This window comes from Echinops telfairi, unplaced genomic scaffold (genome assembly GCF_000313985.2).
Source record: "Echinops telfairi isolate 266 unplaced genomic scaffold, ASM31398v2 ScPeMD7_3509;HRSCAF=4178, whole genome shotgun sequence".
Taxonomy (NCBI): Eukaryota; Metazoa; Chordata; class Mammalia; order Afrosoricida; family Tenrecidae; genus Echinops; species Echinops telfairi.
In genome coordinates this window covers 9,871,703-9,890,457 of record NW_022107407.1, presented here as the reverse complement: position 1 = coordinate 9,890,457, position 18,755 = coordinate 9,871,703, and the positions used below count along the sequence as shown (strand labels likewise).

Here is an 18,755-nt window from a genome sequence, read left to right as displayed (position 1 = left end):
AATGCATCAGTTCTTCTGACTTCCCCCACCACCCCCAACCCATTGTCCACCTTTTGAATGCTTATGAGGTGATTGGGAAGGTCACGGAGTTTCAGTCTAGTGCACTTTAGTCATCAAAGTGACATTTTGCTCTTTCAACTTTAAAAAGATATTTTACAGTCAATGAGGTATGCTACACTAAGAATAGAATGTTCAAATAGAAGAATAATGAGTACTGCATAATATATTAAAAAAAGATCTTTTGTTAAAGATTTGCTCAAATATCTGATTTCTTATCTACTGTGTCCATAGATGTTGATTGTTGGTCCAACAAGTATGAAATCATCGGAAATTTTAATTTATTCCTCATTTATTATGATAGTGTTTACTGGTTTAGTGGTTAAGACGTTCATTTTCTTCAGGTTCAGAGATCTAATTGATACTGAAGACTGAAGTTTCAGACCTTCCTCAGTGGTGCTTCAAGTTGTCTTCATTTTTGGCAAGCAAGGGGATTGCAGCATCTGCAGTTTAATAATAAGTCTTCCTGATGCTTCATTTTTCTTCATATAAGCCAACTTCGTAGATTCTGTTGAACATACAGATTGAACAAGTGTGAAAGGTTATAACCTTCCAATTCTGAACACTGCAGAAAGGGACCACTCAATGCCTCTCGTTTTATTAGTACAACTGCTTTAATTCTGTGTGAATGATTCACATGAACATAATGAAGTGATTTGGAATTTCCATTCTTCATATTACCCATAATTTCTGATAATCCACTATTATTAGTGTTTTTCTGTAATTGATAATGCACAGGAAAGCATCTTTCTAGTGTTCCTACTCCTTTAGACCAAGATTAATTCAGCATGAACAATGATACCATTTGTTCCACATTTTCTTCTGAATCTGCCTTGAAATCCCGGCAGTTCCCTGTCGATGTATGGCTGCAGTAGATTTTGAATTATTGATTCATCAGGACTGTGATGTTGACAAAGATATGTAATATACTGTGCACTGCCAGAAGAATGAACAATACTCTTTGTCAGTCTTAAAATAAATGCAATCAGAATGCTCATTAAAAATTTAAATTATTTATTTAAAAATAATTTCACTAACATATAATTCATATACTTTAAAAATAAAAAGTCTATTAATTATTTTGACATGTGCTATTTAATTTGAAAATATTTAGAGATTTTTCAGATATTCTGTTACTGAATTCTAATATCATGCCATGGTGAAAAAAAAAAACAACCTCATAGTTTGCATGAATTGAATTCATTTACATTTATGGAGACACATTTTGTAGCCCAATATAAATGTATTACCAGAAATAAAGTACATTTCATAATGATAAACGTGTCAATTAATCAAGTGGCCATAATCATTCTAAATATTTACGTATCTAATAACAATCTTCCAAACACATGAAGTGAAAGCTGACAGCATTTTGAGGCAAACATATGAACCCACAACAATTGTGAACATTTTCACTATTGCTTTCTGAAAGAGTAAACAATTTTTTAAATCAAAAAACAATACTTTTGATAGAAAGAATAAACAGAAAGGATATAGAAGATAGGTTTAATATTATCTTGCAAATTGATTCTTTACCATTGCAATGGAATACCTACTAAGTCATGCCATATTTTAGGCTCTTTTTGCTTCCTCCATCCTCATTTCACCTCAATTCTCTTTGTAGACTGGGCTTCCTTTTCTGGACTGGTCATAGAAGTTGTTTATCATCACTTTCCCCCCATGATCAGGTGAAATTTAGAAACAGTTTCACTATTCTCTTTGAATCAAATCACGCAGGTTGTTTCTGTTGTTAGGTGCTGTTTGTGACCAGAGTGACCACCACCAACAAAAAAAAACGTGACTGCATCATCTTGTGAGGATTGTTCATATGTTTGAGTGCATTGTTGAAGCCACTGTGTGTCCATCATCTTGTCAAGGGCTTCCTCATTTTTACTGCCCTTCTACTTTACCAAGCATGATGTCCTTCTCCAGGGACTGGTCTCTCCTGTCAGCATGTGCAAAGAGTGGAAGATAACATTTTGATTAGCCTTGCTGCCAATGAGCACTCTGTCTGTACTTCTTCCATAGCAGTATGTTCTCTTGGCATCCATGGTACTTTCAATACTCTTTCTTTGTCAGCACCATGATTCAAATACATCATTTCTTCTTTGGCCTTTTTTATTCAATGCCCAATTTTCACATGCATATGAGGTAATTGAAAATGCTTCTGACCCAGCTTTATAGAGGAGAAAAATAATAATTTACATTCATGATAGATCTTTTCAAGGTATATAAAATATTTACTCTCAAATAACACCTTTGATTTTCAACACTTTAAAAAAGTCTTCAGGCTTACTTAATACAAGGCATCCTTTAATCTCTTGATTGCTGCTTCCATGATCATTGACTGTGGATCCTAGCGAGTTGAAATCCATGACAACTTCAATCTTTTCTCCATTTATCATAATGTTATCTATTGATCCAGTTATGAAGATTTTGGTTTCTTGGTTATGGTCAAGTGAGTTTTAATTTTGTCCAGTTAACTTTGATAACATTTATACTATTTAAAACTGTACTCTTTTACTTCTTTTCTTTTCCCCCAATTTGCCAACACATTAGTCTTAATCGCTCTTTCTTCCTTTTCAATTATTTTATTCATACTGGCTATTATTAGAGACTATTCAGTTAATGTAGGTGATTAGCATGAAGCCTATTGAAGTGGTTAGCCTCATTTGCTACTATTCTCCTTTTATAAAAGGAGTTATTGAACGATGGCCTCTGAGTGTTGAGCTCACTCCAAGATTAATTATTGGTTGATTAATTACTTTGCATATGTGTTCTCTCTGCTGGTTGAGACAGAGGCATAATGTTGCTGGGGCCATGATGATGATGAGGAGGAGGCAAGAGGGAGAGAAACTTAAATACACTGGATGTCAAGGTACTTTAGAGAAGTAGATAAAACATCCATCAATATAAAGAAACAATTGAAAAAATAGGATTTCAAATTAAAAAATTGTAATTGCATTGCTAATCAAGAAGAACAATGACATGGAAAACACCATTGCCTGAGAATTAAGAGCTCTTGTTTTAGCTGACTCTGGTACTTCTTTGCTGATTGTAAGTGAATTACTAATTGCCTCAGTTTTCATAACAGAAGCATGAGAACCTTTGGTTTGGATGATCCCAAACTCCTTTAGTTCTGGCAACTGCAATTCATGTCCTAGTAATAACTCAACTTATGCACCACCTTAAAGAACGTAAAGATGACAGGTATCTCAGGGAGGAACCACAGGACTGACTGGGGCAAGCAGATGCTACCTGCATCTTTCCTAACTTTGAAGAGGAGAAATAACAAATAATTTACATTCATGATAGATCTTTCCAAGGCATATAACATCAACTAAGTACAGCATAAAAGCTCAGTTATAATTATTTTTTTTAATAATTCTTTTTACATGAAAAGTATTACAAATATTTCCAAAAGGTTGAAAAAACAAATAAACCACCTAATTTTGACCATAATTAAGAATGAGGAGCCTCCTATTCTCTAATCATGTTTCAGCCCTGCTCCCAGGAGGAGTCTTCAATGCAGCATAAAACCATTGTCAGGCTTTGCCCAGACCTGCCACATTTTTATAGGAATGGTATACAGGTGGGTGAAGGGTGCTTTCTCATATGCTTGCCTCTTTTCCATTCCTTGCATCACTGCCCTAAAATGGAAAAATTCTTAAGACTCATAGAAAAACTTTTTATTTTTTTGGAGAAGGGAGAGAGGAATACTGGATTTTTTGATGTTAGCAAATCCTTATTTTGCTGACAACATCACAGCATCAAAAGCAATTTTAAGATGACCCAGTGCAATCCCTTGGCTTTATGATGGAAACAGTAAAGACAAATTTGCTATTTTGTGTGCCATCTTGGAGGTTGCATATCTCCTTTATGATTTAGTTATTAAAATATTTAGGTTAAACATTTCCTGTTAAGTTACATAGTGAAGCCATTCTCTCTGAATTCACCTTGCATAACATAGATAAGCTTGATAAACTCTATTGGCTCACTCTGAGATTCTCGCCTTGAGGTAGTTACATGATGAGGTCGTTCTTGACAGTTAAATAATCTTGAGTCTTTTTTGTTTGTTTGCATAGAAAAAGCTATGGCAATGTTGATGGTGGGCAGTTATAAATAGCATGAATGGCAAGAGCAAGAATTTTGTAGCTTAAGACCACCAATGCCACCTCCACCACCACCACCTCCACCAAAAGCAACAATTATTTTCAGTCGAGCTCTTAATATAGTTTAGGCATCTTGTGAAGCACTTTGCATGCATTACCTAATTTGTGTTACTCTTATGGAAAGCAGTGACACATGTGTTCATGTATTTCTGTTATCTGCATTGTATGCATGAAGAAACATTGGTTTAGGGATGTTGAACAACTTGACCTTGATTACACAGCTAGTAAAGAAGCCGAGTCAGTTCAGGAATCATGGCTAATTCAAACACAGATGGTGCTAATATGGGTTCAAATCGCTATTTTGCTAACAACTCTAAAATATATATATACATTCTTGACATTCATATTATTATGCAAAGGAAAATTACTTAATGCTCTGATTCTTTGTTATCTGGCTACTTTGCCTATTATTTTGAAGATTGGATATTAAAGTATACTAATTTGAAAAGTCTAGTGCTTCATTATATAGAAGGCATTCAATAAATGAGAGCTGTTACTTTTGGGAAATAACCCTACGATAATTTTCGAGTGTCTTCAATTATTCTTTTAGATTTGTTTTAATTAGCTTGGGTTATTGGATAAAGACATCTAAAGCTTATTGGGTCTCTCAGCCTTTCATTGCTGATGAGTGACATGAGTCTTTGGTCCTGGCAAGTGTTAATGAAGTTGTCATCATCATTAGATAATGTCATAAAACCAGATGAGCTTAATACTTCTTAGTAGATTATTATTTGGAGTACAAGGAAAAAAATTCAGAGTCCTGTATTTAATTGCTTGAGTTATTTAATTAGGCAGATGATATCAGGGCTAATGAATCATTAACACATCAAAAGAGCAATTAGCTTATTGTATCCATAATTTTATGCAATCAAGCAGATAGCTGTTTCTAGGGTGGCTGTACTTTCATAAAAGTTTGCAAAGGATAATTTCAGTTGCTTTATTTTTAAAGTAGGTCTGTAAATTCACTCAAATTTTTCATTCTCAGGACCTTGACTTTTCACTGTTAGTGTATAGGTGTATATAATTTTATATAGGAAAGAAATGGATATAGCTGGGTGTTGCCATAATCTTTAATGATCTGTGATCATTCCTAGAGTGAATGAGCTGTTTTACTTGCCATCAGTGTTCATTCATTTACCCATTATTTATTCATTCATCATTATTCAAAACAAGTAAATAAATACACAAGAAAATATTATGCAATATTAGTGCTATGATGAAAATAAATCAAGATGTGGTGACTAGTCAGGTGACATCTAAATCATCTTATGTCAAGAAGGAGCAAGTCATGCAAAGATCTGGAAGAACATTACAGACACAACAGTTTATGGGAGCCTGATGTTTACAGAACTGAAACACTCAAAAGGTTCAGAGTGTAGGGAGGAAAGGGAAGAGTGGAGAGTGATGAAAGCAGAGATGTAGACAGATGGCAGCTTGTGTTAGACTGGGTAAACTAGGGAAACAAATCCACAGAAACACATATGTATAAGAGAGAGTTTTATATAAAGAGTAAGTATACATTAAGAAAACATCCCAACCCAATGCTGCCCAAGCCCATAAGTCCAACATTAGCCCATATGTCTGACACAATCTACAAAGTCCTCCTCAAATCTCACAAAACAATGCAATGATGCTGACTGCAGGAGGAAAGCCGAGTCAGTGAATGTGTAAGCCTCTTAGCGCTGGCTGGGGTCTCCATACGGCTGCTCCAGCACCCAGGGGTGTATCAGGGTAGGTCCATGTGCCTTCTCCTCAAGGATGTCTTACAGGAAGTGAGCCTTACAAGCTGAAGCAGGGAACTGTCTAGGCACAAGCACCCTGATCCAAACCATCAAAAAGCTAGAGACCTGAGAACTAGAAAGTTGAGGCTCACCGAGCCGTTTATTTCTCCACCCTTCAGTTAATCCCACATGTATTTATCAGCCAGGTTGGCACAATAAACCTTAACTGTCCAACAGCTCAAATGGACCACATGGATGTAAGGAATGGGGAGGTAAGACTAAGAGAGTAGGAGCAGTAGGAAACCAGATTGTGGAGAAAATGAAGGAGGCTTGGGTCAACATTCTAGTAGTAGAGATCTAAGATAGAGTTTGAAGTAGAATTGATAGATACACTGAGAGTTTATATGACATGGAAGCAAAGAGAAGGCTGAAAGATATTTCATGCATGTTATTGTCCATGTTTGTGCCATTTTCTGAGACAAAGAATACTTAAGTATATGTTGATTGGGAAAATCAACAATTCCATCTTGATTATAAGATTGAGATGTTAAATGATCTTAGCCTCTTTCTTTCTCTCCGGTGTGTTAAGGGTTTCAAATATTTATTGCATTGAATATTTTTCCTAGGTGATAGGTATTTCAGTTGGTCTTTTATAAAATGTTATCTAATTTATTCTCATAAAATCCCTGATAGGAACTATTCTTCCAACTGTAAAGTAACCTACAGTGGTTTCGAGATAAAATAGTGTCTCTAAAGTCACATAGAAAATAAGTGACAGCGTTGAAATTTGAATCCAAGTCTAACCCAAAGACGTTCGATTTTTTCCCCCATCTACCAAGCTGCTTCCAAGATTTGCTCTGTTTTATCTATAGCCTTTCAGTCAGTTTTCCATTGTGACTATTGGTGTTTCAATATTAGAGCCTGTTGGTGAAGTAGACTTCTCATTATCAGTTTTCTCTCTCTCTTTTCTTATTCTTCTTCATCCTGAGACCCATCTGAGACAATTCCTCCCTTGTCTCCTTCAGAAGGTCCAGAATAACACATTTCCTATCTCGCTTTATGTAAACAAACAACCTCAGGAAACCATGTGACGTCGATAATTTGTTACCTCATCATAGTGTGTGAAACATTTTATTTTCTCTCATTATGAGCTTAGAGAGCACTGTACATGTTATTCTTCTAAAGAAACCTTCAGGTGATGTTTTACTCCACTTGAGCCCCAGAAAGAAAAATAGAGGGTTAAGTGGAATTTGCTCCTTTTTAAAATTTAAATTTTCCTATAATTTTGGAGGAGCTTTCCTCCCATGAATGTACTGGACATTAGCATGTTTTCTTCTCTGGGGAATTGTCTAGTTTCCCCTTCCCCAGCACATTTTTATTGATGTATCTGTCTTTTGTTGTTGTTAGATGCCATTGCATCAGTTCCAACTCATAGAAACCCTATGTACAACAGGATGAAACACTGGTGCCCTGTACTATCCTAATAATTGTTATGTTTGAGCTCAGTATTGAAGCCCTATGCCAATCCATCTTGCTGAGGGTCTTCCTCTTTTTCATTGCCTAATAAGCCTTCCTCCAATCCTGATGCCACATTATTCTTCATTATTATTGGTCGAGCATACAGATTATAAAAGAATGGTGAAAGGATATAACCTTGACACACACCTTTCCTGATTTTAGACCATGCAGTATTCACTTGTTCTGTTTGCCTTTTGATCCATGGACAATTTCCCCTGAAGCCCAATGAAGTGTTCTGGAATTCTCATTCTTCTCAAAGATATCAATAGTTTGTTATGATCTACACAGTTGAATGCCTTTATATACTCAATAAAACACAAGTAAATATCTTTCTGGGATTCTCTACTTTCAGCCAAGATCTATCTTAAATCACCAAGGATTTTCCTTGTTCCATATCCTCTTCTAAATTTAGCTACATTTCTGGCAGTTGCTGGTCAATGTACTGCTGCAACGGTTGTTGGATTATCTTCAGTAAAATTTTATTTGCCTATAATAGCAGAGGTATTGTTCTATAACTTGAGCATTCTGTTGGGCCACCTTTCTTTGGAATGGGAACAAATATGGATTTCTTCCAGTTAGTTGTCTAAGTAGCTGTTTCCAAATTTATTGGCATAGATGAGTGAGTGCTTTTGTTGCTTCATCAGCTTGTTGAAATATTTCCATTAGCATTCTGTCAATTCCTTAAGCCTTGTTTGGTGAATGCTTCTCGTGAAGCTTTGGTTCTTAAACATTTACTGCATCTTGAAATGGTTGAATGTCAACTAGTTCTTTTTGGTTGTGTAATGAGTACTTTTAGGTACAGTGACAATGCATTCTTTCCATCTTCTTTTGAAGTTTTCTGCATCATTCAGTATTTCAAATACTTCTATGGTCACCCAAAGTGAACAGGTTTCAACAGAACTTCCAGACTAAGAATACACAATGAAGAAGGAATAGGTAGGTGTCCATTTCAGAGGAAATCTTATGAATGGCAATGGGACATTAGCAGGAACTGAATACCTCAGGAATAGAAGCAGAACATTGTCAGAGATAGTACCAGAAGATGGGACCTTCAGATTGGAAGGGACTCAAAATAACACTAAGGAGGGATTGCTTTCTCAAAGTAGAGGAGACCACTATGATGTGCATGGAGTAAAACCTTGGGATCTTCCTTTGCTCAAAATGAGAAGACGACTCAAAATGAGAAGAATCAGTCTCAAGCATGTATTAATAATTGGAAATTGGAATGTAATGACATATGAATCCAGGAGAATTGGAAGTAAAAAAAAATTAAATGAAACACATAATGATCTATATCCTAGGTGTTAGTGTGCTGAAATGCACCGGTAATGGCCATTGAATCATAATTATCTGATTTACTATGCTGGGAATGACAGATTCAAGAAATTGGCACGACATACTTCATCATAAAGGACAGTTCAAGATATAGCTTGGAGTACAGTACTCTCTGTGATAGGATAATAACTAATCTTCTACAAGGAAATCCAGCCAATTAAACTACTATTCAAATTTATGCACCAGCCACTAAAGTTAATGATACAGAAATTGAAGAATTCTACCAACATCTTTACTGTGACATTGATCAAACATGTAAGATTTATAAATAATTTTTGGCAATTGGAATGAAAAAGGTTGGAAACAAAGAGGAAGGAACAGTAGTTAGAATATATGGTCTTTGTGATAAAATGAAGCTGAAGATCACATGATAGAATCTTGCAAGACCAATGACTTCCTCATTGCAAATACCCCATAAATACCCCACAGGTGGACTTCTCCTGATGAAATACTTATAGAGCAAGTTGACCACATTTATGTAAAGGGACAATGGAGAAGCTCAATATCAGCAGTTAACTGAAGCTAGGTGCCGATTGTGGAACAGACTATCCATTGTGCATATGTAAGTTCAGGTTGAAGTGAAGAAAATTAAAACAAGTCCACAAGAGCCAAAATAAAACCTTTAGTATATACTACCTGAATTTTGACAGCATCTCAAGAACAGATTTGACACATTGAGCACTAATGACAGAAGACCTGATGAGCTGGGGGATGACACCTAGAACATCATATATGAAGAAAGCAAAATATCATTAAAAATAGGGAAGAAAGAAAAGATTAAGGAGGATGCCGAAGACACTCTGAAGCTCTCTTAATCTTAGAGTAGCTAACACAAATGGAAGAATTGATGAAATCCCAGAGCTGAACAGAAAACCACAAAGTGTGGCTTGGGAAGACCAAATAATTACAATGAAATGTGCAATAACCTAGGGTTAGAAAATCATATAGGAAGAATATATTTAGTATCTTCAAATGAAAGCATGAAAGGAAAAAATCAGGCCTCAGAAGAAAATGTGCCCATGTCCTTCTGAAAATCAGTCATTGAAAACTCTATGATTCACAGGATTACTTTGATACCTATGGGCTTGCCATTAGTTGGTTGACTCTTTGGCAATTGGCTGCTTTGGGGCACCTTTATCACTTTCACTCTCTGCTCGGTCAGTTGAATTTTTTTCCCTCCAATACCCAGCCCTTTACTGCAACACCACTAGTCAGTGAATTCATTGGAAGCCTATCTGCCTTTCATCCTTTTTCTTAATCCTTCCTAGACCTTCCCTATATGTTCTCCTAGTTTCTGCCCTCACCTCCTTTTACTTATGTTTTAGGGTATGCTGTGTGTTTTTAAATTTGAACTGAATTCTAAGACTTATTTTTTTCTTTTTACAGATCAAACCTGTGGTACACTGTGAAATGAATGTACCTTCCAGGTGGCGAACATATAATCGAGTGTCTCGACATATAAAGTGAGTACAATATTATTAAAACTGAAGTTTGGCATTGCGCCTTGCCTTTGTTTCTTTTTGTTTTTAGGTGCCATTGAATCCAACTCCTAGCATCCTTCTTTACAACAGAATGAACCCTGTTGGTTCTGTGCCATCTCACAGTCTTTACTATGCTTGTGATACTCACACTGTCATTGTTTCAAACTGTCTTTAAAAAAAAAACACAATTATATTGGGATATAATCTACATAGGACTCAATTCAATAGTACAGTCATATCAAGAACAGTTGCTCAATCATTACCCAAATCAATTTTAGAACATTTTCTCCTTGTATTTCTCATTGTTATTAGCTCCACATTTCCCCCCAATCTCCTCTACCATGCCCCCAAGACACCATTAATCCAGTTACTGTCTCTATAGATTTACTTGTCCTGGATTTCATGTACAGAAAAATGTACAAAACCAAAAATTAACAACAATAGCAAAATAAAACAAACAAAAAAACCTCATTCTAAAAGAAAGCAGAAAATATTAAAAACTAGAACAACTTTAAAATGGGTCAAAAAGGAGATTAAATGATAAAGTATTAAATACTAACCAAACTATGCTATACTCCACTTTCCAAGGCACTCTGCATGATAGCAAGGGTATACACATGCCTGGTCTATGGTCAGAGGGGATTCCCTGGGGGCTTAATTCATGTGTACTTCCCTTTCCTTTTATTTTAGACTGAAACAACTTTAAAATGGGTCAAAAGAGATATATAAATAAGAGGTTACACTTTAGCCTAGCTATGTCTACAATAATTGCATTCACAATGCTCTCTGTCTGATAACAAGGCTATTCACACCCCTTGACAATGACAAAAGGGGATTCACCAGAGGTTTAATCCATATATGGACCCTGAAAATACATCTTGATGTTCACTGTTATTCATTGCCTTTTGTAAACCTGGTGTTCATTATTTAAACTCTGATACCATTCCCTCCCTCAGATTTGGATTATATATTTATAATCCTTGGATCACGTAATCTGGTGTGCTACTTCCATGTATGTATACTTAGCTGACACCTCACTTACAAGGCTGATTGTTTGACACTTGTTTGGCTTTGAAGACCCCAGATACTATTCTTTCTGATAGCAGGGGTACCATCTAGTTTGTTTTCCACACTGCGGTAGCACCCATACCTTCAGTGATCTCTTTATGAGGGTGAGCATCAAGCAGGGTATGTCATAAGAGATCCTTGTTCTTAGATTGGGGCTAGAATTTAGTGTGAACCCAAAATCTGTACATATATATCTATATATATATTTCACATTAGAGACATCATTGTCATTTTATGAAATAATATAGAGAAAATTATTAGTCATCTCACTGGGGCATAAGTTAATTTTATTAATAGAGTCATTGATTTAGCCAATGACATAGAATTTAAAACACAGTTTAGAAAAGGAAATCATACAAGTATAGGCTGACTATGAAGGGAAATAAATAAATTGACTTGTGTAGATTAAACTCCTGTGACTGGACAATGTTTATATAAACAATGAAGATTAGTCATAAGGCAAAGCTTTCAATAATATTTATTGACAGTGGCTGACTCACACCCACCAGAATAATACATATATCATAATAAAAGCAAATAGGGCATTAAAGTAGTAAGTATATGGTTGTCCCATCCCATAACCCAAGGCAAGACATCCAAATCAAAGTCCAATAACTTCTACTTCATTATCCTTGGGATAGCAGTCACCTGTTTCTTCTCACAGTAGGGAGTTTCAGTCTTAAGACCCAGGGCTAGAGGTGAGTTTGAGGTAGAACACAGTTTACTTAGTGGGGTCTCTACATCAAGTCATTCTGGTATGGCTTATGACATATAGTGTGTGCCTTGAAAGAGCAGCATCTAAAGTCCCAGTAGTCTATAGCACATGGCCTGGGTCACCAATGGCTGGAAACAAACTAGGTCAAAAGTGACATAGTACTAGTCATGTTCTCCCCTTGGGTTCTATATAATATCGTTGAGCATTTTTACTGATGGGAGGTTGTTTCCTCCCCAGTATCCTACCAACAACTTTAATTACCTACTGTGAGATATGCATGCTCCCCTCCCCCAATCCATCTTGACTTGAAAGTTAGTAAATATATCTGTTACAGCAGCACTAAGAAATTAAAGACAACATGCTTGGTAAAGTAGGTCAGCAAAAACAGAAAGAAGTTTGACAAGATAGATTGACTTCTAACCTGGTCTATCAAGTAATATGACCTAGCATTCATGAACCATGCATCAATGACCAAGCTTTCATGAGCCATGAACCAATCACATCAAGCAGTATTCCACCCTCTATATGCACATCTTAAAAAAGCACTTGGGACAGAGTAGACCTCAACTCAGCAGAAACCAGTTTTTCAAGATCAGAGAAAGGGAGATGATCATTCAGTTACTGCCATACAAAGGTGTGCTAAGGTCACTTGGAATCAACAGACACTCCTACCATAGTGAAAATTACTACCAGTGGTTGATCGCTAGAAAGAATTTTGGCATAATCAACTAAGAAAACAAATAGTTGGAAACAATACAACATGCCTTGTTTATGTAATAGTAATAGCACATTGATTAATTGTGATATAAAGCGTAAAACTTTGTTTCTGTGGTTTGTTTTGGGGCATTGTTGTAAATATGGAAGGAGTTGGAGTTTGGGTTGATTAGAAGTCTCTTTTGCCACATATTTTGTGGCAATTATTGTTGAGTTTAGCTTGTCAATCAGGTCACAGCTTGATGACCTCATTTGGAGGCGCTATAGAGATAAATAGCTTGCTGGAGGTGGAACATATAGAGACTTTGTGAGACATTCCTATTGACAAGCCACGTGGAGCTTCGCTAATACAGCCAGAGTCCTGGACCTGGAAGATCCACATGGAGACCCACACCAGCACTGAGAAGCTTCCACCACCACTGGAACCACAAGATTTTCCACCTACTGGACTGTGATCTTCCTGCATTTGCCGTCATTGCCTGTGTTGCGTGAGTCTGAAGAGGAATTTATAGATTGGTATAGGACATATGGGTTAATATCAGACTTAAGGACCTGCTGGATTGAGCTGGGCTGTTAATATACAATTACTCTTCTATATAAAGTTCTCTTATACACATATGAGTGTCTATGAATTTGTTTCTCTAGTCTACCCAGACTAACACAGATTTCATATCAGAGACAACTGATATATTTTTAATTGTGTTCAGACATGTTAAATTAAAAATAATACTTTTACTTAAAAATATGTTCTTCTCAAATTCTGAATTATTTGAGTTTAAACAGAAACAACAGAGTGGTAACAAATATTAATATAAAAATAACAAACTGGAATTACAAAATTGAGCTTATATGTTAATAACCAATATCATTATTTTTAGACTTAAAAGAAGTAAACCTCATATTTTGTATCTTATTATGAGTTATAAGAGTTTAAAACTATTTCCAAGTGACTTTGACTAATGTGGTACCATTTTGTTAACATTGATTGTACTGATTTTTTGTTGGGTTTTGAAATAAAATCTACAAAGGCTCCTTTTGTCCACTCAAACATACAGGAATAATAAAACAGGCCCATCAAAATCATGCCAACTTCCTTAAATCTGTGACAGTGAAATCAAATGTTTTTATTATCTTTTAGAAGGATTGCACATTATTTCCTTTGTCAGCCCTCCTTTCCAAGGGAAAGGAAAATAACTATATTCTCCTCCCCTCATTTTATTGATATTTTTACAGATATACTATTCTGTAGTTCAATCACATCAAGTAGTATTGTACAATTGCTATCACAATCAGCTTGAAAACATGTTCTTTCTTCCTTGAACTCCTCAATACCAGCCCCCTTTTATGCCCCCACCCCCACTGTACCCCCCAGGAACACTTCTTATTCTATTTTATAGCTTTATCAATCCTTGGTTTCATAAACTGAAAAACAGAAAACATGTAACAATTCAAGAGTGCTATCTTTTCCCAACATTATTGCAATGTCCCCAGGCTCTAAGATGTTCTGTGCAGCTTAATAAGGATAGCTTGTTATGGCATGGCATTTATTTTAGCAACCTTTAAAATTGTAACACATTTTTGTTATGGTTCTGTGAGTATGCATTTTTTCTTTGAAATTTTATTACCCCACATATAATTTAAGGTATTAATTGTTTTTTTTTTATTCCTACAGTGTTTTCACAAATGGAAAATTACTTATTCCACCTGTAAAAATAATTATACCCAAATTCAGTCTATCAGATTGGAGTAATGTGCTGGCTATTATTGGAGAAAAAGTCTTCCCTCCAGGAGGTGTGCGAAAGTAAGGAGACTCCCAAACTTATAGCAGAACCAAAGACCACAGGAATTTGTTTTTGTACTTCTATGGGAACCTATTCTGCTTAGACCACCAAGGTCTAGCATGATTAATTCATAATAAGCTGTGAATTCCAACTTTAGTTTCACTAAATTACTTTAATTCTTCAAAGATGGGATTTTCCCAATCTTTATATTATGCTTTTAAAAATGAATTTCATTTATTCAGTAAAGCTTATTGAACATTTGCCACATGCTAGGTATAATGAATGCAGTTCACAAAAGACCCAATTTGTGGGACCAACAGTTGAAGTTTAATGAGACACTGTACTTGGTCTCTAAGTGTGGTTCAAGAAGTCTGGGGAGGCCACATGAGAGAGCATCAAGAGAGATTAGGGGAGGGAAAAATAATTTCCGTGGGGGCACAAAAGTGTGCATAAAAGAGGCTTCTGCTGTTGGTAAGTTCTGATTCATACTAACCCTATGTATATAGCAGAACAAAATCCTGCCTGATCCTGTGCCATCCTCACAATTTTTATGCAACCTGGCCGATAAACACACATGGGGTTAATTGAAGGGCAGAGAGATAAATGGCTTGGTGAGCCTTGCCTTTCAAGTTCTTTGGTCTCTTGCTTTGTGATGGTCGGACCAGGGTGCAGCTACCTTAGCAGTTCCCTGCTTCAGCTTGCAAGGCTGACTTCCTGCAAGACATCCCCAGGGAGAAGCCACAGGGACCTACCATGATGCAGTCCTGGGTGCTGGAGAACCTGTGTGGAGACCCCCGCCAGGGCTGATATGCTTACACATTCACTGATTAGGCTTTCCTCCTGCAGAAGGCATCATTGCGTCTGTTTTGTGAGATGGAGGAAGGCTTTGTGGATTGGTGTTGGACATATGGGTTAATGTTGGATGTGTGGGCTTGGGCAGCACTGGGTTGGGATGTTTTCTTGATGTGCACTTAACCTTTATCTAAAGCTCTCCCTTACACATGATTTCCTGTGGATTTGTTTCTCTAAAGTACCCAGACTAACACACCAAGTGACTGGTCCCTCTTGATAATATATTCAAAGTATCTGAGATGAAGTCTGACCATCCACACTCCAAAGCACATTCTTGCTATGCTTTTCTAAGAAAGAGCTGTTTATTCTTAATATTTAAATATTTATACTTAATTTTGTTTACTAACACCACAATTCAAAGGCATCAATTCTCCTTTGGTTTTCCTTACTTATTCTCCAGTTTTGGAGATACCAATGCTGGGTCAGATGCACCTTATTGAAAGTCTTCAAAGTAACATCTTTGCTTTTTAACAATTTAAAGAGAGATTTTGCAGCAAATTTACCCAGTGTAATATGTGATTTGATTTCCTAATTGGTTCTTCCGTGGGTGTTGCACGTGGACCCAAGTTAAATGCCACCCTTGACAACTTCAGTAATTTTCCATTTATCATGATTTTGCTTATTGGCCCAGTTTTGATGATTTTTATTTTATATAGAGTTCTAATCCATATTGAAGGCTATAGTCATTGAGCTTCATTAGTAAGTGCTTTAAGTCCTCTCTGCTTCCGAATGCAGGGTTTTAAATGGGTCTTCTTCCAACCCCAATGCTATTCTCTTTTTCTATATAGTCCAGTTTCATGGCTTGTTTTCACAGTGTACAGTTTGGATAAGTATGACGAAAGGACAGAGCCCGGAGACACACCTTTCCTATTGCTTTTTTTAAAGCTTGATTTCTGTTCTGTTATTTATTTATTATTTTTAATCATTTTATTGGGGGCTCGTACAACTCTTATCACAATCTATACCTCCATCCATTGTGTCAAGCACATTTGTACATTTGTTGCCATCATCATTTTCAAAACATTTTCTTTCTACTTGAGCCCTTGGTATCAGCTCCGCATTTCCCCCCTCCCTTTCGCAACCACCCTCCCTCATGAACCCTTGATAATTTATAAATTGTTATTATTTTGTCATATCTTACACTAACCGATGTCTCCCTGGACTCATTTTTCTTTTGTCCGTCCCCTTGGGAGGGGGTTATATATAGCTCATTGTGATCGATTCCCCCTTTTTCTCCCCACCTTCCTTCTACCCTCCTGGTATAGCTACTCTTTATATCGGTCCTGAGGGGGTTATCTGTCCTGGATTCCCAGTGTTCCCAGCTCTTATCTGTACCTGGGTACATGCTCTTGTCTAGCCAGATTTGTAAGGTAGAATTGGGGTCATGTTAGGGGTGTGTGTGGTGGGGAGGAAGCATTAAAAAACTAGAGGAAAGTTGTATGTTTTATTGGTGCTATACTGCAACCTGAGTAGCTCGTCTCTTCCTTGTGACCCTTCTGTGAGAGGATGTCCAATTGTCTAAAGATGGGCTTTGGGTCTCCATGCTGCACTCACATCATTCACAATGATATGAATTTTTTGTTGTGGGTTTTGATACCTGATACCTGATCCCATCGACATTTCATGATCCCAGAGGTTGGTGTGCTTCGTCCATGTGGACTTTGTTGCTTCTCAGCTAGATGTTGCTTGTGTTTTTTCCAGGCCTTTAAAAGTCCAGATGCTATATCTTTTGGTAGCCAGGAATCATCAGCTTTCTTCACCACATTTTCTTATGCATCCATTTTGTCTTCATCAATCATGTCGGAAAGGTGTGCATCATGGAATGCAAGCTTATTAGAACAAAGTGTTCATGTGTTGAGGAAGTACTTGAGTAGAGGTCCAATGTCTGTCTGCTACCTTAATACTAAACCTATAAATATATGCACGTAGATCTATTTCCACACCTTCCTATATAAATATATTTTCATATGTACATTCCAGTCTTTAGACCTCTATAAATACCCTTTGTCACCTAGTTCTTTCCTCTCTTTCCTTTTACTTTCCTCTTGTCCCACTGTCATGATTAGCCTTCATTTGGGTTTCAGTAATTCCTCTTGGTTACATTTCCCTTGATCAAGTCCTACCAGGCCTCCTACACTTCCTTGCCATTGAGTTTAGATAACTTGTTGTTCCCTTGTCCCTGGGTTTGTTAACACTCACTCCCACCCACCCCCACCCTCCCACCCCCGCTTCTCCCGGTCCAGTGTCTCCCCGGAACCATTTGTCTCATTGTTTTCTCCTCCAGATTGTTTATCCCACCTATCTTATCTAGATAGACATGCAGAGATAATAATAAATGCAAAAGCAAGACAGTAAAACAAAACAACATAAACAGCAGCAACCAAAAAAATGACAACAAAAAATAAAAGAAAAGAAAAGAAAAAGAAAAGCCTATAAAGAGTTCCAGGTCTGTTTTTTGAGCTTTAGGAGTGTTTTCTGAGTCTGATGCGGTGCCATGCCCTGGCCCCAATGTCTATTTTTGGTATTCCCTGGGGACTTCATTGCTCTGCTCTCCTTGCTGCTCTGTTGCATGCCCTTAGCTTTTCACCCCAGAGTGGTAGGGTCAGATCTGGCACAATTTCCACACTACGCCTCCAGTATTGTCTGTAGAAGTGCTGTGGGTCAGTGAGGGATATCGTGTCTCGTGGTGTGCTGGCCCTATGATGATTGGTTGCTGTGAGCAGGAACATTGTCCTCTGGGCTTTGTGGGCCAGAATGTATTTCACTCTATTTCCTTTCCTCTTCGTTTGCTCCTGTGTGCTCTGATCTGATGCACCCCTCTCCCTGAGCTGTAACTTCAGTGCTGTACTCTGAAGTGAATTCTTCTAGGGGGAGGGAGGGTGTCCACATAGTTTGGATTGGGGCCAGCTCTGCAGACCTCATTATTGGTTCCCTGCTTCATGCTGGTCTGTTGAATTCACATCTTTGTGAACTGGGTTGAAGTCTGGTCCCTCTTTCCCTCTCCTGTAGAGATAAAAACACCACCCTCCCCTTCAGTGGGTTAGTGCCCTGTTCACCCACTACCCATGTCTTCCTTTCTTTTCTTTTCTCCTCATTTTTACTTGGCTACCATATGTATCCCTGGATTGGGTCTGGCCCCTGCCATGCTACCAGGACCTCACCCCCAAAATGTATGTATACAGTAGCTTTTTCCCTATGCCCCTTTTGCATTTTTAAGCTTACCTCAGTGGACTCATATTGTATTGTCTTTTTGTGCTTGGCTTACTTCACTTAGCATAATTTCCTCCAGTCTTTCCATGCGGTGTTGGGCTTCATGCCTTCAGCACTGCTTTTTAGTGATG

At 37.2% G+C, this 18,755-nt stretch overlaps 1 protein-coding gene across 1 annotated transcript in view; it reads left to right on the top strand.

Moving 5' to 3' along the window:
• DCDC2C (doublecortin domain containing 2C) overlaps positions 1-18,755 on the top strand; it is a 113,284-nt gene that overhangs the window by 29,635 nt on the left and 64,894 nt on the right. Inside the window, exons 3-4 of the mRNA XM_004709838.1 lie at positions 10,190-10,266; positions 14,454-14,582. Coding sequence (XP_004709895.1) covers positions 10,190-10,266; positions 14,454-14,582 — 206 coding nt within the window. The remainder of the gene's footprint in view (positions 1-10,189; positions 10,267-14,453; positions 14,583-18,755) is intronic.